The sequence below is a fragment of the Eucalyptus grandis genome, chromosome 5 (assembly GCF_016545825.1).
Source record: "Eucalyptus grandis isolate ANBG69807.140 chromosome 5, ASM1654582v1, whole genome shotgun sequence".
Classification (NCBI taxonomy): Eukaryota; Viridiplantae; Streptophyta; class Magnoliopsida; order Myrtales; family Myrtaceae; genus Eucalyptus; species Eucalyptus grandis.
The window spans coordinates 62024321-62040556 of record NC_052616.1 but is presented as its reverse complement, the minus strand read 5'-3'; the positions used below and the strand labels follow the sequence as shown (position 1 = coordinate 62040556).

The 16236-nt window shown below is 39.2% G+C and overlaps 1 protein-coding gene across 5 annotated transcripts in view; it reads left to right on the top strand.

Annotated features, from left to right (window-relative positions):
- Positions 1–641: 641 nt before the first annotated feature.
- Positions 642–16236, top strand: part of LOC104445802 — a 50427-nt gene continuing 34832 nt past the window's right edge. Inside the window, exon 1 of one of the 5 annotated variants that reach the window (XR_005551486.1) lies at positions 642–1106. Coding sequence is in view for 3 of the 5 variants with exons in the window: in XM_039313102.1 (XP_039169036.1) it covers positions 1104–1106 (3 nt within the window). In the remaining 2 variants the exon portion in view is untranslated. Of the gene's footprint in view, positions 2551–16236 lie in introns of all 5 variants that reach the window. The other 4 variants (XR_005551487.1, XM_039313102.1, XM_039313103.1 and 1 more) reach the window with 4 other exon arrangements.

Here is a 16236-nt window from a genome sequence, read left to right as displayed (position 1 = left end):
ACTAAAAACCCCAAATTTGTATTCAAGTAAACGGATATAAGTTTAGGGTACATGAGTCACATGTGTACAAATTTGAGATTTTTTGTGTCATAACAAAAAGTTTAGAGTTTTTTTTTTTTGGTGGCATTTTCCCCCCTTTTTTCTTCTCTTATGAGAAAAAAGAAAAGGCATGATACCTTTTACTTGTATGCTATCTGATATAATGATTCTCTTTTGCATGTTAAATTTGCTTCTTCATATTTGATACAATCAATAAGGTTGACGTTGTATGATTCGTAGCTTTCTCACAATTCCTCCTCGAGAGAGCGAGGATCTGTAAAGAGAATTCTCAAAAAAAAAAAAAAAATCTAAGTACTCTCACAAAGTAAAGAAAATTCATGTAAGACATCAAAAGACTCTAAAAATAATTAAAATTCGATATGGGAGGTTACTCCCTTCGACCCAAGCGCTCGGCCACATGGCCTGGCCAGGCTTGGTTGGGAGCCCTTTAATAACTAGTAGCCATTTTCATACATTTGCACCAATTCAGGCCTCAATCCGGGTTGGTTCTTGCTTGAATTTGGCCAAGCCATCAAGACAACAAATTACTAGAATTGAAAAGATACCATCGACTTCTCAGATTAAGAAAAACCCATTACTAGAGAATCCAATGGATTACGGGTCGCCCGAGCCAACACCATTCCCGCCACGTAAAAGAATGAAACCAGAAGGGCGACCCAAGGGCATCAAAACGGGTCCGATCACGAACGTGACCGGTCCGACGAGCAATGGAGCCAGAGAGATCCCCACGAACAGCGACGCGAGAGCGGCCGGAGGGACCTGCGCCGTCGACGCGATGGCGAGACGCGGCCGCCTCGAAGTGGAGGCGACGATCGGGAGGCGCAGAAAGGGGAGGAGGGGAACTTCATGATGTGGGCCGTCCGGCCGATTACGATCGCCAGTTGTTCCGCCTCATCTCTCGCCATTCTCAGACGCAGAAGATGAAGAGTGGCGATCGGCGATTGTAATCGACGGGTCCATTCTGCGTTCAAAGTCCGCGTCGCCGGAGCTTAATTTCTCCAGATCTGATACTACATTGATCGCTTTATTAAGCATAGTGGAGCATGGTGAGCTGTAGTTGTGAAATGATTAAAACCTATTTATGGGGTTTAGGTTAGTGAAGCCATCGGTCGAGCCGAATGCTTCGTCGAGCATGGTGACTTCGAGCACTAAAATGATTACGCTTATTGGTGCTGTTGATTTTTGGGTTCCCGGCTGCGGATTGTACTAATTGATTGGTTGACCAAAGTTGTTGACTTTCCTTGCTTATTGGATTCGTTGCATCGAACATATGGTGAATTTATCAGGAACTTGTCTCTTTGTTTTCTGTTTCTTGGTTTATATTATGTACATTGTGAGGAATATGTTTATTTTGCTGAATTTTTCTGAAAAGTTGGGTATTTGTTATTGGATCATACACCTCGTTGGACTGGCCTTGTAAAATATAATGTGGTGAATGGCAGCTTGCCTTTCGAAAGCAGGCTTCTGCTGCTCTCTATCTCTATTATTCTTTCCATTCTCTTTGTTAATGGGTTGATGGTTTTGATAAATCGTGCTTGGAGTGATTAAGGGGGGCACATATTTGATGAGGCTAAGAATTCTCTACATTCAGTGTATCAATTACATCTCCCTTTCTCTTTTACCGATGGCAGCGAGCTTTGTATTCTTGTTATAGGTGAAGGAACTCAAAATGCCTCCGCTTTTCCAGAACAGGTCTGAGTCAAATAGCAATGCAATTTGTGGTCTTAGGATGAGCGTGTCTGAGTTCAAGAGATACCTTCCTTGGTTAATAATGCTCAGTCTGAAGCTTTTGGCGTTTCTGTGGTGCAGAAGTTTTTACGTAGCTTTGATGCATCTCAAGATGCTTTCTCCTCATTCCAGGCTCACTTTAACTCTTAGCGGCCACCACCAAATCAATCCTTCATCATGTATTTCGCATGCATATTCAGTTTGGTTTTCACTCCTTTTTAGCAACTTTGCGTATGGTCGTGGGACCAATCAACATTCTTAGTGTGGCGTACATTACTTAACTCATGAGGCAGTGCATCTTGATACTTAAAGAGGCATTCGGCTCTGAGCACGGGACTTTATTATTATTCAAAAGAAGACTGCATGTCTTGATAAAGTGACTTGTTTATAGTTATGCCATAAAATTTCTATGCTTGGCCAGAAGCACTGATGAGCCTAGCAATCTGGATATACATACCTACCGATGTTCATTTACATGGACATGCTTATCTGCTCTTGTGGTACACTTTCCTGTATTATTTTTTTGTTGACATTGGCCAGCGTGTTTGTTGTTTTCAGAGACAGTAGTCTTTCTGGCTACTGTGCGTGTATGTGCACATCCACTCATATAATTAAATGTGTATATCCTTCTAAATACAGAGCAGGTGCCACTGCACTGGCTAAGAGACATGCAGATGGGTAATTGCCACTGGAAGACTTCAACATAGAACTTGAAGATCTGAGTGGAAAGAAAGTAAATATGGGATCTGAAACTGATCGAGGGTTGGCAGTAGACTTATTTGTTTTTTAAGAAATCCTTTCTCAAGCAGTCTTTTCTCACAATCTGCTGTTTAGCTGCTATTGTTCTTTTAACAGAATGAATGTCCTCAAAACTGCTTGCTTGTCAAAGCAGCATTTTTCATATGTTCGTAGAAACCGCCATAAAGCGTTGAAGTAATTTCTTACTACAATAAAGAGTCCGGCTTCTTTTTTCTCTTGATCGTGAGTATAGGCTCATGATTATCTGATATTTGTTTCTATTACTTTGATTGACATACCACCTGTTACTTTTTTCTACCAATTTGTAAAAATGGCAGCAGTGCTGACCTTCTCGTATGAATGGAATGTTTACAATAGAATTCATACATTTGCACCAATCTGGGCCTCGATCCGGGTTGGTTCTTGCTCGCATTTGGCCTAGACATCAAGACAACAGATTTGGTCTCTTTCATACTGAACAGGGCATGCCTCAGTGCAGTACTTCTTTTCCAAGCTAGAGCTAAGCTCCTAGCAAAATGTTAGTACATCATTCCACAAAGAGAGGAACAGCGAAAGTAGTCATAAAAATGCAAGTTTGACTGTGAATTTAACCATCTCAGGAGACACTTAAGAATAAGTAAACCTTCATAAAAGTTAAACGGAAATCGATGTCCTAACCAAATTGCGGATTGGCCATGAGCCTAATACTTTGAAGAACATTCAGTTGTTTGTGCTATATTGTCAAGGAAGAGGAGTTTTATGTCTCGAACAGTTTGCGAATGGACCAAGTGATATACGGAGACGAAAACTTTTATTAGGAAAGGAAAGCAAATTTGTTACCGCAGAAATAAAAAAAAAGGGGGGAGAAGAGACAGCTGTGTTTTTCTCGTGTTGTTTGTTATCGTTAGTAGTATGATCACCTAATCAAATAGAGATGAGCAAGCAATTAAGTAAAAATACATTTTCGAAAGAGGGAAGGATCATGCCATGTATATTGTCTTCAAGGAAAGTAGAGCAAGACCTTATTCAATTGTGAAGGTAAGAACTTACATTGACTTGATAGATCCCACATTGAGGCCAATGTTGATCAACGACAATAACAAACAAGGGGAAAAAAACCCAATCTTGCCCTTACTTGGAAATGCAGAGTGAGAGAACCTAAAATGTTTGGCCTCTAGAAAATTTTCGAAAACCATCCTGCACAAAATAGTAGCATGTGATGAACAAGCTCTGACATGTGGTGATAACCAATTCCACTTAGTGAAACCATCCATGTCGCCATTGGGGGTTGATGAACAGAACAACCGGAATTACCAGTCCAACCGTCGTGTATGACACTCCAAAGCTGATATAGAATGTCTCTTTGTCTATGAAACCATCTTCTTTAGTTGTCGTGCAGGATTTTGTTGATGAGCAATTAACGTTAATGGTTGTCAAGCACTTCTTACTCAATGGCAGTCCACACAGAAGATGGTTTCCATAGTAACCGCTTTCATCGAATGCCCCAAATTGATTTTTGTTTGGTATGGCTCCTGACAAGTTGTTGTAAGGCACATTAAAGACTTCCAAGGAATTTAACTGAGTATGCTCTTCGTGGATAGAACCAATCAAGTTGTTGTAGGAAAGGTCAATGCTCTCTATCTTCGTGAGGTACGACAATGACATTGGTATACATCCGGTAAGCTTGTTATGTGACAGGTTCAGCACAAGCATTTCTTGTAAGATTGCTATCTCCGATGGGATCTCGCCACCGAATTGGTTGCAAGAAAGAACTAGTCCCACCATTTTAAGAGTGCGTAGCCTTTATAAGAATCAAACCTTCTTTCTGTTATGAACCCAACAGTGTGTGGAGCTTCAAATTCTTCTATCATTTCTTTATAGAAAAACTCAGTATGGCTTTTAATTGTCCTCACATAAGACCAAGGTGACCATCCTGTAATTAGATCACCCCTGGATGTTGAAGTTACCTTATCGGTGTAATCTATGGATAAATTCATGGGTCCCAAGATTTTAGGAAATGGACCAAACAAATTGTTTTCAGAAAGATCGATCATGCTTAAGCTTTTCAATCTGCACAATTGCTCGGGAAATGTTCCATAGAAGCTATTACCTTTCAGTGAAAGAATGCTCAATTGAGAGAGGTTACCTAGCCAATAGGGTATGCTTCCGGAGAACTCATTTTCACTCAGATCCAAGGTCACCAAACGGGAGCTGTTAGAGAGCGCATGCACGAGTGTACCATTCAATTTGTTCCCATTCGATGGATGTGATGCACCCTCTCGTGAGATAAAAAATGATGGTAATGGACCAGAGAAATTATTGTCAGACAAATCCAAATACTCAAGCTCACCAAGATTGCAGAGTTCTTGAGGGATGAGGCCATCCAACTGATTTTTGGACAAGTCAAGGGCCACAAACGATGTCATGTTTGCAATCAATCTGGGAAGCTTGCCAGTGAAATTGTTGTTGCTAACGTCCAATGCCAACAAATCTACGAGTGATGAAAGAAAAGAGAGACTTCCAGTGAACAAGTTGTGGTCTAACCGCAGATATGACAACCCTGGGTTCATGGTGTGGTTGGAAAGTCCAATTTCTCCTTGCAAATTGTTATATGCGATGTTGAGGCAGAGTAATGTACTATCTAATGCCTGGATAGGTAGTCCCCCTGAGAAATTGTTGCTAGACAGGTCTAAGATATGTAGGGATTTTACACTACCCAGTTCAGATGGAATATTCCCTTTCAATCTGTTGGCTGATAGATTAAGGAAGGACAGATTTGGGACATTTGCGCAAAATTCGGTAGTGAGCTCTCCTCTCATGTTGTTGTTGGATATGTCCATGCCCGAAAGATTAAAAAGGGTCATTGATGGAACCTTAAATGTTTTAAATAAGTTATTTGCCATAAAAAGCTTTTCCAACTTGGTGTTGTTTTCCAACAACCAAGCTGGAAAGGGACTCGGAATGCCATTCGAGGAGAGATCCAAAATTCTTAGGTCATATTGATGATTGATGAACTATTTGACATACTCAAAACCTTCAACTGAAAGTCGGGATCAAAGATGCAACTTTGGTATCAATTGTTAGTTTGGTGTCATCAAGAATTAGCACCTTAAGTCTTGAATGGTTTGAAAGTGGGTTGAGTGATGAGGGGATATCAAAATGGTTGCCCGAAATGGAGAGAAATTTGAGAGATGTAAGACTAGTGAGGGGAGATGACACGACACTATCTGTAAATTCATTGTCTTCAAGATTTAGAATCCGAATAGAGGACATGTTTCACCAACATGTAGGTAGCCCACCAGTAATTCCATTAAAGCTAAGATCCAACTCTTCTAGTTTTACCATGTTACACAAGCCTATTATTGATATCACAAGTCAATTCAATTATAATGAGATATATCAGTACGTGCAAAGAGGACATTCAAGTACATCAAGGATCCATTTCATGTCTAGCTTTGACACTGAGAGATCATAACTTACTATGATCTGATAGGTTGCCACTTAAACCGATGTTGGATGAGGACAACAATCTAAGAGATGATGGACCAAGGCTGGAAAGGATTCCTATGTTTGTGTTCAATGAAGAATGATCCAAGATGAGTTGTTCCAACTTACTGAAGTTATGGAAATCTTCCAAGAAATCAAAAGAGTACTGAACATCATATTTCCTTACACAAGCATAATCAAGAAATGGTACAGAGATATCATGAGTGAATGGAACTTCTTTAATAAGAACTTAGGCTCCATTCGTTTCACAGAATATATGACTTTTCTAGAAAATGTTTTTCAAGTAGTCATTTCTAGAAAAATGACAATATATCTAGTGTTCAACTGAAATCGAGAATGAACTAGAAAATATTTTTCACCATTTACTATGAAAAGTCTAATTTGATTTTCATCCGTGCACTCCTTTCAATAAAATTTTATTATTATTTTAAAAATAGATTTTTAAATATTTTTTTCCTTCTTGTTCGTCCGATCACCGGTCACAGGTGAGGTCAAGATTGCTCGAGGCCGATGAGCTTGAACCTCGTCGATTGGTGAGGTCTCGACCTTTGGGGAGCTTGTTCCTCGCCTATGGTTGGTTTGCCAACCGTCGTCATAGCCAACAATCAATTAAGGAAGAAGAAAAAAGAAAGAAAGAAAGAAATTGAAAAATAAAAATTAGATTTAAAAAAGTAGAAAAACAATAAAATAACTAAAAAGAGTGCATAGAGGAAAACGGGTCTAGGTGAAAGAAAGAGAATGGAAAATGATTTCCTCATTGTCCCGACTTTTGAAAATGCTTTTTCAATTGAAGAAAAACATTTTCCTTTACTTATATATTTTCCATGACTCGAACACTAGAAAATCTAAAAAACATTTTCTTGAAAGTTGTTTTTCATAAAACGAACGGAGCGTTATTGTGAATATACATTCACTCATGAGTTTGCCTAACCTTGAGTAGTAATTGTTCCTTCTACTGTATTATACTGGAAAGAAAGGATCCTCAGAGATGACAGTGCCCCTAATGCTCACACGACGATCCCCACATGCTTCAAGTGGACACCATCTAGGTGGAGGTTCTCTAAGTGGCTCGAGTTTTTTTTTTTTTTTTTGCCTAGCAGTAAAATTCAAAGTAATTAACTTGCTTGGTAGTTAAGTTGTGAAAGCACCCACACCGATGCCTCGGGTTAGATATATTTTCAATCAGCAACATTTGTATTCGAAAAGAGAAGGGGATTGCAATGTATGACTTCTATATTCTTAATATGAAGCATATGTAAATATATGAAAGAGCATGCATGAATTGCAATCTAGTCAATTTAATTTATGAATAAAAATGAGGATTCTGCATGAAAACTAAAATAGTACCTTCAACAATAGCCATTGCCTCAACTGCATTATAACTTATGTCCAGATCCTTTAAATTACTGAGATCACCTAATTTGTCCACAAATATTGCTAACTCAAATCAAGGATGGCGAATTTGTACGGAATTATGAATAGGGAATAAGCTGGAGAAACTATCATTCACATGTAAAGTCCCATTCAAATGTCATTTGGAGAATAAACACCCGAGGGTCGGAATTATACAACGAATGGGTAGAATAGAATTATCCAAAGTAAATAATGAAAGCACCCACGCGGATGCCTCACGATAGGAATCTTTTGAATCAACAACATTTCTATATGGAAAGAGAAAGGGTTTGCAATATATGACTTCTATATTCATTATGTGAAGCCCATGTAAAGGTAGTAAAGAGTCCGCACGACTCGCAGGCTAGTTAGTTTAATATATGAATAAAAACGAGGCTCCTTCGTGAAAATTAAAATAGTACCTTCAATAGTAGCCACCGCGTTATCACTTATGTCCAGCTCCATCAAATTACTGAAACCACCTAATTTATCCACAAATGGTGTTAACTCAAATCAAGGATGGCGATTTTGTACTGAATTATGAGCAGAGAACAAGCTGGAGAAATTTACCATTCACATGTAAAGTCCCACTCAAATTGTTGCCATTGAGGAATAGACGCCGGAGAGATGGAATTGTACCAAGAATGGATATAATAGAATTATCTAGAGAGTTTACCCTCAAGTCAAGCACCTCTAGTTTGCTCAGCCTTGAGGATAGCAGGTTTGGTTCTGCAAACAAACAATGAAAAGTAGTAAAATTCGCAAAAATCTATTCAAGTATAGGCGTAAACTGGTATTGCCATCTCGAGGGGAAATATGTTGTAGACTTGTGGATTAATGATGACGTGGACATAATCATCTATAATGCAGGAACTAAGTAAGGACCCATTTGAGTTCATTAGATAATGAGTATCTCTTCTTTTATAGGAAATGAACGAACGGTGAATTTATACCTTCTGGTGCAATCCACCCTCCTAAATGGTTGCCGGACAAGTCAAGGCTCTTGAGTTCTTCAAAGGGAAGAAGTAGAGAAGCGTTTAGGTACCACGTTTTCAAGTCGAAATGGTAATATCTCGAAGAGGAGAGCATTAGATGAGTGACTCGTCCTGTGGTGGGATTGCACTCAACACTTTCCCAGCTGCAACAATTGAAATATGATCCCTCGACATCTGCCCAATATGTCAGGTCAAATGTGGCATTGAGTGCTAAGAGTGCAACCCTTTCTTGCTCCCGACACCCACAAGAGCCACATAAACATGCGATACCCCAAATAACCACAAGCGCCCACAATGCTTTCTTTTTCATGACTGCAGATTCAAGTGACCAAACTTTATCTGTATCACACTCTTGAGTTAACTTCTTTTTTGCAAGTTAGAGCAACTTTATAGGAGTTTAGCGATGCCTGTGCTTGAGTGTAGAAGTTGTGGTCATGGCCAAAGTCTTGGTCATCTTTAGTGATGAATGTAGGTTAGCTCCTTTTGGTGACAAGGTTAATTAGCGTGCGGGGCGGGGAATGTAACTTTCGCAATGACCAGATTTCATTGATGGGGAATTTTCCAAATGTCTTTATTGGCCCTAACTTTTTCCACAAGTTAAGTTTAGTCTATCCTAGTCACCTTTTGTCATTTATATGACTAATTCAATCTTTGTCCAATGAAAAGCAGAGGCCTTGTGATTTACTTGGCTCCCAGTTGGGACGCAAGATTATGTTGAATAGTTAGAATGCAATTAAATGATGGTAACATGAAAATTAGTAAATGTTAAAGGATTACTCACAATGAACTGGTTTCTTGTTTGGGAAACTAACATGGGATGTAAATATGGTAATGGGTTCATTGAAGTGCTCTCTTATTATTGTTCAGCTCAACTAACTTAGAATGCTTATATTTTCAAAATATTGAAAATTACTACTCTGTAGCTTTTTCGCACTAGAGAAAAAGCATAACAGATTGCCTTTCGGATTCACAAAAAGCAGCTAGTTTAACTTAATGAGTGCGCATTTAACATTATTCAAATTGCTCCCTTTGCAAGGGTGATGGTGGTTATCCCTACAAGTCCGTACGTACAAGTGAAAAACTGCACTAGAAAACATTTGGAAATTGGATGGTTCAAAACATGGAAGATCCATTAATCTACTTTGCATTGGAGCTTTTAGGAGAAAGTGATCTTGACTAGAGACATTTCAAAAGTAGACCTGTTGCAAAATTAACACGAAAATTGAGAAGATCTTGCTATTAAATCAACGCAAGAACATTGAAGAAATAATCAAGGAATGACAAAGATATCAAATATTTACGAGATTTGATCTGAGTGTTGGTATTTATCCCCGAGAGAGCCAGCAACCAATAATTCACTATAATTTGAGAATCAGAACTATAATCGTTCACACATTCGAATGTTTCCCACATCTAGATTAAGACTAAATCCAAATATATTTATAAATAAACAACTTAATTGCATGTAAAGCTCATAGGGCAAATCACCGAGTGTTTAAGCCCATAGCAAAACCCTTCGCATTCGTGCGGTGACCCATTAGACCCAATTTCTAATGGAATTCCACTATTAGGCTTCTTAAGGAAAGGAAACCCAAAAAAGCAAAACCTTGCTTTATATTTATTTCTTTTTCTCTAACCGCTTCCTAGCCCCACGCGCTCTTTTTGTATGACCAAGAAGAAAATTCCAAGAAGGCAATTAAAGTCCACAGGAAATTTGACAAGAGAGTTCATTGTATTCATAGCTGAGGCCCTTGGCGGCTGTCCACAAAAAAATTTCTCTGTTAATGTTTAATGCACCGGAGTCTACACATCCGAACCTCCCAAATTGAACTTATATCTTTTTCTTACCCAAGCGTCCAAGCAATATCCTCTCAAATCTTTTACATTGCAAAGTTTGGATATAATCGTCGATGCGTCCAACCAAATAAAAGAAACTCTTCAATATATACGCCATTCGAAGAAAGATTTTTTGGATTTCTTTCTTACCCAATCAGGTTAGATTGCATAACGGATCAAAATCGAGACATATTTTAACAATTCTCTACCTTGACGTTTATAACTAAGTCATAATGTTCATCATCCATGTCAGTTCTCCCAATGCCTCGATAGACGTTCACTCTCTATAGATGACAACTGCACTCAAGTAAAGCTTAAGTTTCGTCAAAAGAACATGTTTGGTCATCATGTTTGACAAGAGGCATTTCAAAAGTAGACACGTTGCAAAATTAACGCGAAAATTGAGAATCAGAACTACAATTGTTCACACACTCGAGTGTTTTCCATATTTAGATTAAGACCAAATCCAAATAACTTTATAAATAAACAACTTAATTGCATGCAAAACCCTTCACACAGCTAATTCAAGAATGTTTGTATGTTCTTTCTTTTAATCTTCGTGCGGTGGCCCAATTTCTAATGGAATTCCACTATTAGGCTTCTCAAGGAAAGGAAACCCAAAAAAGCAAAACCTCGCTTTTAATTTATCTTATTTTCTCTGACCACTTCCTAACCCTACTCGCTATCTTTCGTATGACTAAAAAGAAAATTCCAAGGAGGCAATGAAAGCCCACAAGAAATTTGACCGCGAGAGTTCATTGCATTTGTTATTGGGGCCCTTGGCGGCTGTCCATAGAAAAATTTCTCTATCAATGTTTAATGCACCGGGGTCTACACATCCGAACCTCCCAAATTGAACTTACATCTTTTTCTTACCCAAGCGTCCAAGCAATATCCTCTCAAATCTTTTACATTGCAAAGTCTGGATGTAATCGTGGATACGTCCAACCAAATAAAAGAGACTCTCCAATATATACGCCATTCAAAGAAAGATTTTTTGGATTTCTTTCTTACCCAATCATGTTAGATTGCGGGATAAGTACTCTAATGGTGCCATAAGTTGTGTACGGCGCTCACTTTGGTGCCAAAAGTTTCCGCCGGATCACTTAAGTGCCAAAAATTTTGAAAAACGCTCACTTTGGTGCCAACTCCGATCTGATTGGCCGGAAATCCAACGTGACATTTTTTTATTAATATTTGAAGCCGACGTGGATCGCCAGAGAATACAATCAGCATGCAAACAACAAAACGACGTTGTTTAGTGTCTTTTCCCCCAAATAAGAAACCCTAAATCCCCAAATTCAAGTAGAATCGGAAATTGAAAACCCTAAATCCCCAATTCGACCAATTCGAGTGCATACTTCGATTTTCTCTTAAAGTTATCAGCTCGCTCTTGCGAATGGAGGGCAGAAGCTTCAGCAGCGGCTCACATTCCTATAAAAAAAAGCGAATTAGATGGTGAGTGTTACTGTTATTGTGGGTTATCGAGTCCGAGAAGAACATCTTGGACTCGGTTGAATCTCGGGAGAAGATTCCATGGGTGCGGCAGATATAGAGAAGGCTCGAAGTGCAAATATTTCAAATGGGTTGATAGGAAATTCTCTGATCGAGCGACAGAGGTGATCCTAGAGTTACTTGAAGGCCGAACAACCTCCACCTACGTTAATGGACGAGTTGGAGGATGTCGACTCAATGCAAGCTCAAATGAAGGGTTTAACATCTCTGGTCGACCATTTGAAGAGGGAGGTTTCAAGGCTGAAAATTGAAAGAAACTTTTATCGAGCGTTGATTGTGTTCTTATTCTCTTGTGTAGTTTATTCAAATGTGAAGTTAAGTAATGAGAAGAAGTTTGTGTGTCTACTATAGTCGAAGTTTGTATGTCTACCATTTTTGTATGAAGCAGAAGGTTTTGTTGTAATCCATGGTAGAAATGCAAGGTTGGAGTTGGAATGCATTAATTGTGAGCACTTCAGAAATGCAATGTTTGGTTGCTGCATTTTTTATTTTCCCTCCTAATTTGTGTTAAGAGAACTATACAAAGTACTAGTGATGTCAAGAACATAGCAAGGAAAGAAAGTGTCGAGAACAAAGCAAGGAAAGAAGCTGACGAAAATGAAGAAAGCAACAATAGAGATTATAGCACGTGTAGCATGTTTACATTGAGGAATCAGTATTCAGTTTTAAGCGTGTAAAGTCAAACTTTCTGTTTTCGTTTTCAGTTAGTTAGTTGGTTTTCATTTTGTTGTTATCCTCCAGATCGATATAAAAACTGATGAGCCAAGAGTAAACAATTAGAAAAGTTCTTTGATGTAAGCGAGCTCTCATTGAATAATAATACACTTTTTCTCTCTGCATGGTTTTTTATTTTTCTCCCTCTCGTTTCCATTTTCTGTTCTGTTCATCAAATCTCTTCAAGCTGGTTTGTTGGTTTGCTGCAACTGCAAACTATGGCGAAATGGAAGGTTGGAGTTGGAATGCATTAGTTCTAAGCACTTTTTATTGTTTAGTTGTGTATTGGCAATGTTTGTTTTGGTTAGTTTTTGCTTCAAATAGAATGGTTGCTGCATTTTTATCGTTGTAATGGTTTGCTGGTTTGCTGCAACTACAAACCATGGCAAAATTAAGGGATGGTGGCAAATTAACGATTGACCATTTCAGTGCCAAAAGTTGTAAATATTGATCGCTTGAGTGCTAAGTTTTTATAAAAGTGAACATTTAAGTGCCAGTCGCGATTACAAAGTGATCACTTCTGTTGCACAAGTTGTAAATAGTGATCGCTTGAGTGCTAATTTCAAACTTGCACCGGTCGTGGTGCATCTTGCATCTTGTTCTTGCACCAGTTGGCTTACTGGTGCATCTTCTTGCAACACAACAGCCCTGCAACGAGATGCACCAGCACCCAAAACTGCATCTTATTCCAGTACATACAACCAGAACCCCACAGATAGCATCAACGCATCAACTGCATCCTATTCCAGCACATACAACCAGAACCCGACAGATAGCATCAACGCATCAACACATCAACGACTTCAACCAGCAACACTATATGCACACATTTAAATCTAAAAATAATAGCAACCTCATAAGAACATTGCACCAACAGCAAAATATACCGAAACAGCTATTGTCATTGATATTGATTGATTGTTTACAAAAGAAAAGAAAAACATGAACTTCACTCCCCAATCACTGAAGGTTCAGCACCCTCTTAAAAAAAAACCAATGGCAATATGGAGGTAGCAACTACCATCAGTGATATAATATCCAGCACCCTCCTAAAAAAAGAAAACATAAAAAGATGTGACAATGTCCAGCACCACATAAAAATAAACATAAACTATGTCCAGCACCCTCCCATCAGCAGCACCACATAAAAAGAGACCAAGTCCAGCACCCTCCCATCAGTCAATATGGACAACACCCTGATCTCCTTTTCGTCTTGGGGCTTTGAATTGATTCATAATCCGAGCACTCTTTCGAACTCGATGTGCAGGTTCTTTAACTGGGCATTCTGTCACCTCCTTTTCCTTGTTTTTGATGGTGGCTATTCTTGTTCTAGCACGTGTCATGTGTTGGTCCATATCATCACTATCGCGTCCAATCGTTGGTTGAGATGGAACTGGTGCTAGGTTCTGTTTGGATGGCTGTTTTGCAGCTATTCTCATTGTCTTCTTCTTTGGAGCACTCTTCTTTGGCTGCGCCCTTGATTCTTGAGTTGGCCCACCTTGAGAGAGAAGTACCTCCGAAGTTCTCCCAGGCTACAAGAACGTAGCGATATTGTCAACCAAATGAATTTAAGTACAACAAATTAAATGCATGAGGCCTACAAAAAGAATCTTACATTCAAAATAGTCATTCCAGTTCGTTCATCTGTGTAAATCCCATAACCATATTGCCTTAATCTTTTTCTAATAGCCCCTCTTGTTCACTGTGATACATCATTTTCAGCAACAATAGATGGGGGAGCAGCCTCTGCAACTTGTGCAGTTGCTCGTCTTCTCACCTGAGAAACACATAACAAATTTAAAATTTAGCCCATAAAAGACAAACACAAAGCGATGTACAACTTACATGAACTTTTTTTTCTTCGTTTGCTCAACGGTGGACTCAGTTGTTGTTGTTGTCCTGCCTATTCCAATCCCTGTCCCTACACTTGAGCCTACAACAGGGCCTTTTTCTAGCCCTTTAGAAGGCCTTACAACAATGTACTATATCAAGATCATGACCAACTACAATGAATAATTAGACATCTACTCATTTTCATGGACAAAACAAATGGAGACAACTTATCAAATTACAAATGCATGATAGAGGAAAAGCACAAGACAAGCCAGTGCACATGGTCAACCATCAAACTTTATCGAATAGGAAATGTAAAGTTACTGAGGTAAAGAGGATACTTACCTTACAGCAGGGCTTTCTGTTTGCCCTTCAGTAGGCACTACTACAGGGCCTTCTGTCCTACCTTCACTAGGCCCAACAAGAAGCTCTTCAGTAGAGCCCTCTGTCCTACCTTCAGCCATTACATCTTGCTGTTGATGCTGCCTTTTCAGCTCACAACCTTTCTTATTGTGCCATTCCTTGCGGCAATATGAGCATTTCATCTTTGAGCCAGTCCTACTCATCCTTTGACTTGATGCCTCTTCCTGCTGCATTCTTCTTTTCTTTTTTGGCCTTCCAATTTGCTTCTTCAGCGGCAAAGGTAGAGGGCTTTCATGATTTGTTGGCTCCCAAAATTTGCTGCTTCTGATAGGCTGCATCATGAATTGGTATGAAGCAAGGTATGAGCTTTTTTTGTACCAATCATATAGGTAATCATCTGGGTTTTCTTGCTTCATTTGAATAGCACAAATTGCATGGGCACAGGAAATTTCATTCAGTTGCCAGGCTCGACATGAACACTTTCTTCTATCCAGGTTGACAACATACTTATCCTGATTTTGAATAATCTCATATCCATTATCTCCATTCCAAACCGGATGGCAGAACCTACTAGCAGCAATGTTTGCATCCAATCTCTTCATAATCCTAGGGCCACAATCTCTAGTCCATTTCGTAGCCTCATCTCTTTGCCTATGCAGTCTAGTCATCACCATCACTCGAATATCATCAAGCATGCTGATGATTGGTTTGCACCTGGCCTCTAAAATTCTGCCATTAAAAGCTTCGCTGAGGTTGTTATCAATGATATCGCATTTGAACTCTTCGCCGAAGAAGACCCGACACCAGTGCTTAGCTTCTGTCTGGAAGAGTGCATCAAAACCTTCCTTTATCAACTGCAACAATCCTTGTTTGGCTAATCTGAAATCAGCCATGTTTGTACTCTTTGCTATCTGCCAGAACTGCTTCTGGAGCCTATCTCCTTTGAAGTTCCTTGACCAGTTTGCATATATGTGCCTCGCGCACATTCTATGCTCAGCATGTGGCATCAACTCAGCCAATGCAGGAATAAGTCCCTACAAAAATTCAAACCAATAAATACAAGTAAGGAAAAAAATGATTAATATTAAAAAGGAGTGAATTAATTGACAATGAAATTATCTTCTGTTGGTCGCTCATGAATGTCCATCCTCCCCCATCGGTTATCTCAAGGTCAGCCATTAAATTTTTTAGAAACCAGAACCAAATATCCTTGTTCTCTATCTTCACCACCGTCCAAGCTATCGGAAACATTTGATTATTGGCATCTCTCCCCACAGCAGCCAACAACTCCCCCTTACACAAACCCTTTAGAAAGCATCCATCCAATCATATAACTCTTCTACAACCAGCCAAGAAGCCCCGTTTGTATGCATCAAAACAGACATAAAATCTATCAAATCTAGGCCCAAGATCAGGGAGTGGCCTCTCCACAACCTCTACATACACCCTACTAGATGGGTTTTGAAACATGCACTCGCCAAAGATAGTCCCATACCTGCGCATATTCTTCCTTATAGCCACCCATCAGTATTTTCATCACCCTCATCTTAGCTCT